The sequence below is a fragment of the Dendroctonus ponderosae genome, unplaced genomic scaffold (assembly GCF_020466585.1).
Source record: "Dendroctonus ponderosae isolate FM_Combo_2020 unplaced genomic scaffold, Dpon_F_20191213v2 Dpon_F_20191213_1, whole genome shotgun sequence".
NCBI lineage: Eukaryota > Metazoa > Arthropoda > Insecta > Coleoptera > Curculionidae > Dendroctonus > Dendroctonus ponderosae.
In genome coordinates this window covers 12,363,364-12,367,969 of record NW_026017110.1, presented here as the reverse complement: position 1 = coordinate 12,367,969, position 4,606 = coordinate 12,363,364, and the positions used below count along the sequence as shown (strand labels likewise).

Here is a 4,606-nt window from a genome sequence, read left to right as displayed (position 1 = left end):
AGATATTTACGATGATAAAGTGGAATATTCAGCCGAAGAAATAAGAGACCTGGTTAGCATGATTGAGTCTGGAAATCGTAAAGCTGGAGCCAGTGGAATTACCAGGTATATTTCTGCGTTCGGGATTGTTGGTGAGATAATTTTATCTTATTTGCGAAAAATGCCTCTAACTTAAAATGCTTATATTTGTTAGGTTTCATCCAGTTTTTAGAAGGATATTACATAATTTTAATAACAAAACGCAGGAAGGTAGCGGTAATCGGTCATCACACTTTGTATAAAATTGAAGACACTATCATGATATATATCCCGCACGATTCTGTTAGAATAAATCATCCTGACGAATCTCGATATTTAAAAATGTTTCAAAGTATCGACTTGGCAAGCAACTTTTATTTCAGGTAGTAATTTGACTCTTTCAAATCATCAACTAGGTAATAAATGATGTTCTTAATTTCAGTTATAGTTACGATTTAACGCACAGTTTACAACACAACTTAACCGAACCAAAGCAATTTGTAGCCCGCGATCTCAATTTGGAACCGAATCAAGTTGACCTCGAATCTGGTGATTATACTAAACTCCTAACACAGTCGGTGATCTCCCAAGGCAGTGCGAACGATTGTAAAGAGACTCAACATTTTGGCATTCGAACCTATCCCCATAAGAAATTTGTGTGGAATTTACATTTACTAAATGAAGGTACTCATCGCTTACATTACATATCGCAAGTAACATATTAGATACGTTTTCTTTATGTAGAATTGAAAGCTGATCTGCATCCAAACTGGATTCTCTTCATTACACACGGATTTGTAAGTCAGAGCAATATCAATGTATTCGGAAGACCGTTATATTTAACGCTAATAGCCAGAAGGTATAATAGTAGTCATGTTATTATGGTTACTTCGTCAGTTATTCGCATGTTAAATTGTTTGACCTATAGGCATTTTCAGGTCCAGCAAATATGCAGGAACTAGATTTCTTAAACGAGGCTCAAATTTTCAAGGAGATGTGGCTAATGAGGTGGAAACAGAACAAATCGTGTATGACTCTGCAGTGTCCTCTTTAAATTCAGGCCATTTTACTTCATTTGTCCAAATGAGGGGCTCTATTCCAGGTAATATACATATTGTTAGAGTTGGTTTTAAGTAATCAAAATGAGCGGAATTTATATGTCGTTCTTTGGCTCAGCTACATGAGCTAACTTTTAACATTTACCTACTGCTTGATTTGATTAAAATTACAAGTGTTTCGTGAAGCCTTGGTAATGAACCACGAAATTATGAATATTTATTTAAACCATTCAGGCCATTGGAAACAGGATATGGGAAAAATGGTAGGAAAACCAGCAATTACAATAGATTTTTATGATCCATTCGCCGAGACCTCTGGTGCTCATTTCAATGAGCTTCTGAAAAGATATGGCGCGCCAATAGTGATTCTCAATTTGGTTAAGAAAAGAGAACGAAAACCACAGGAGTCAATGTTAAGCGACGAGTTAAGCACTGCCGTTAAATATTTGAATCAATTCCTACCTGTTGAACATCAGATTGTTTACAAGACCTTTGATATGGCGCGCAAGAACAAGAGCAATTCGAACGTTATGGAGCAGTTAGCAGGAATAGCGAAGAATGCCGTAACAAAAGTGGGAATTTTTCACAATCAGCGAACCTATTTTACGCAAAAACCCAGCACAGTAATTGGGAAGACTGAAAAGCAAGTCAGCGGTAGGCAAACAGGGATTGTCAGAACAAACTGTGTGGATTGTTTGGATAGAACGAATACCGCCCAATTTGCAATAGGTTTGATTGTATGAGCGTCTGCGATCCAGTTTTGAGCTGTTGTTTTTGCAGGAAAGTGTGCGCTAGGTTATCAACTTTGCGCTCTGGGAGTATTGGATACTCCTAACTTAGAATTCGACACGGACTGTGTCCGAATGTTAGAATCTTTGTACGAAGATCACGGCGATACTTTAGCATTGCAATACGGAGGCTCGCAGTTGGTTCACAGAATCAAAACTTACAGAAAAACCGCTCCTTGGACGTCACAGGGAAACGATATAATGCAGACTCTTAGTCGATATTACAGTAATACGTTTTCTGATGCGGAAAAACAAAACGCCATTAATCTGTTTCTGGGATTGTTCAAACCTTCGGAAAATCAAGCGCAGATTTGGGAATTCGCCAGCGATTATTATTTCCATCATAAGCCGAATATATTTAGCTTGAAGTCGTTAACTCAATGGTGGGAACCTGGAGTCTATGGTTGTCTCCCTTATGCATACAACGATGTCACTAAAGCCTGTTTCGAATTAGTGCAGGTTCACTCGAATGACGTGGAAATGATTGACTCTTATGTTGATTTTTACAGGTAATAGTAAGTGAAGAACCTAATGCAAGAAGGCTATAAGTAACATTTATTAGCATTTACGGGAGAGGAAAAAAAAAAATTTTAATGTTACTCAAGGCTTACTTTCTCGCTTATAATTCGGTAGCTATTCATAGCACAATTACCAGTTTTGCAGCCAAGTGAAAGAATATATTCTGTTACCTATAGGCAGAATAATATAATTTTTTTAAATTTCATATATTCCCTTCTTGCATCAAATTCTTCAATTAGACAAACGTTATTGATTTGTTCGTATTTTTCAATTATTTCGCATTTCACTTGATATAAACACAATTTTAATTAAATAATATGGCGGAACAAATGCAATATTAATTATGGCTTAATAAGAGATTGATTCGTGATTTGTTTATGCTATTGAACATAAGGACATTTTTAGACCAGTTTTCAGTTTGGTAAAGCATTTCCCAGTTTATGGTATTTTACCTTGCACATCTATTTAACTTTGTAGGCCAAATGAGTTTAACGTTCTATCCGAAGTATTTGCTATTAAACTAAGTAGTACAGTTGATTTTATGCCTATTTGCACAGTAAATTATAGTCCTTTTGCTGTAAGAGCAAGACCTGATAAAAGGCGAGAGGAAACTCTACTAAAAGGAAATACATCGAAAAATCCCTCTGTAACTGGCCAAAGTTCTACAAGTTCAGCAGCCTCAAGTACAAGGTAAAAATAACAGTTAATAATACTTACATATATACATACTCGGTAATGCCTTGTAATATATATTTTTAAATTTATTTTTGATTACGTATCCTTTATAATACAACACCTGTGAGCCATTGTAAGTACGATTAATTATTCAGCTCAAGTAGCGATGAGGACTCATCAGGAGATGAAGATAGTTTGAATTCAGATGCAACACGTGATACTTTTTCAAAGGATTCAACTCCTGAGCCCATAACATTTAAGTATCTGTTCCCTTCAACAGAAGAGGTTTATGGTTTTCAAATTAAAAAACCTTCTCGTGAAGATATTTTGATATATAAAAAGTAAGCATTTAATCAGTTTGTTGCTAAAACAAAACTAAATCTATAATTTTAATAATTTTATTGGGTAAAAAGTTTGAACATTGAATCATGTTGTTTCAGATATGTTTTGACTGGAAAAAGAGCAAATGGCACTGCACATAGTGCATTTTTATCCAATAAAACGGGCATTAAGCCAGTGTCTTGCTTCTTGAAAGACGATGCTTATGAAGTCAAACCACCTATCGTGAACCAAAAGTCTATTGAGATTTATCAGAATTATGTAGCCCTTGGTAAATATGGACCTAAAATCCCTGAAAGGGCTGATATTGCTATGTATGCAAAATATGCTAGTTTAAAGTAATTTTATTTTTTTGTGGAATTGAAACTCGTGTAAAATGTGATATGTATATCTTCGGTGTGATGGAGATTTTATTCGAGTGCACATTCCTTTGGGTGCCAGATTAGTAGGCACACCTTTTGCTAAGGTATGCTCAAATGTTTGCTATTTAACTAGTACTAGTAACTCAATAATCAAGTAGTTAAGTTGAAAGCAAATTGTTGATTGAAATTATGTTGTTAAAAATAGTTTTCGTCGAATAAATATATGGAGTCTTTTTGAAATATACAGGGTGTTTGACTTTATATTTCGAAGAGCAGCCTTACATTATGAAAAAAAGTTTGCGGTCCGTAGTACTTTAATCCCCCAACATGTAGTTATTAAAGTGGGCAAACAGGTTTCACTTTAGGAATTAACGCTGTTCGATTTGTTATCAATATTTCAGAATACAAAACCCCAAAAAAATTGGAGTGAGTTAAAATCACTTTCTTGGAAAGGGAGTTTTTAAAACAATTTTTATTTCGATTGATATGGATTTCAGCTTCAAGATACAACTGTTGGTTATTACAGGCTTGTGAGAATATATACTGAATTAATGCTGATGAGTGTACATGCTATCTGTGAAACTAAAGAACATTATGTACCTCGTAAGCATAATTAGATATTTCCTTATGCTTGGCTGCGAAATAGAATATCGTGAATTTGTTAAGTTGGCTAAATAGGATATCATAACTCCTTCGGCCTTAGATGAAATTATATCATCAAAGTGATGTAATTTCATTTGAAAATTGAAGTTTCTTTAAGTTCAATTTGATTATTTTCCGATTTGTTCTTAAGTTTCTTACAAATCAATTTATATAGTAAATAGCAAAGAAATGCAAATAAAGCGAT

The 4,606-nt window shown here is 34.6% G+C and overlaps 1 protein-coding gene across 1 annotated transcript in view; it reads left to right on the top strand.

Annotated features, from left to right (window-relative positions):
• LOC109534582 (polyphosphoinositide phosphatase) overlaps nucleotides 1-4,001 on the top strand; it is a gene marked incomplete in the record, with an annotated part of 5,396 nt that extends 1,395 nt beyond the window's left edge. The window contains 10 exon segments of the mRNA XM_048662003.1: nucleotides 1-131; nucleotides 194-401; nucleotides 461-702; nucleotides 763-877; nucleotides 957-1,120; nucleotides 1,311-1,805; nucleotides 1,857-2,373; nucleotides 2,861-3,073; nucleotides 3,214-3,399; nucleotides 3,499-4,001. Of these exon segments, the coding sequence (XP_048517960.1) occupies nucleotides 1-131; nucleotides 194-401; nucleotides 461-702; nucleotides 763-877; nucleotides 957-1,120; nucleotides 1,311-1,805; nucleotides 1,857-2,373; nucleotides 2,861-3,073; nucleotides 3,214-3,399; nucleotides 3,499-3,739 (2,512 nt within the window).
• Nucleotides 4,002-4,606: the final 605 nt, after the last annotated feature.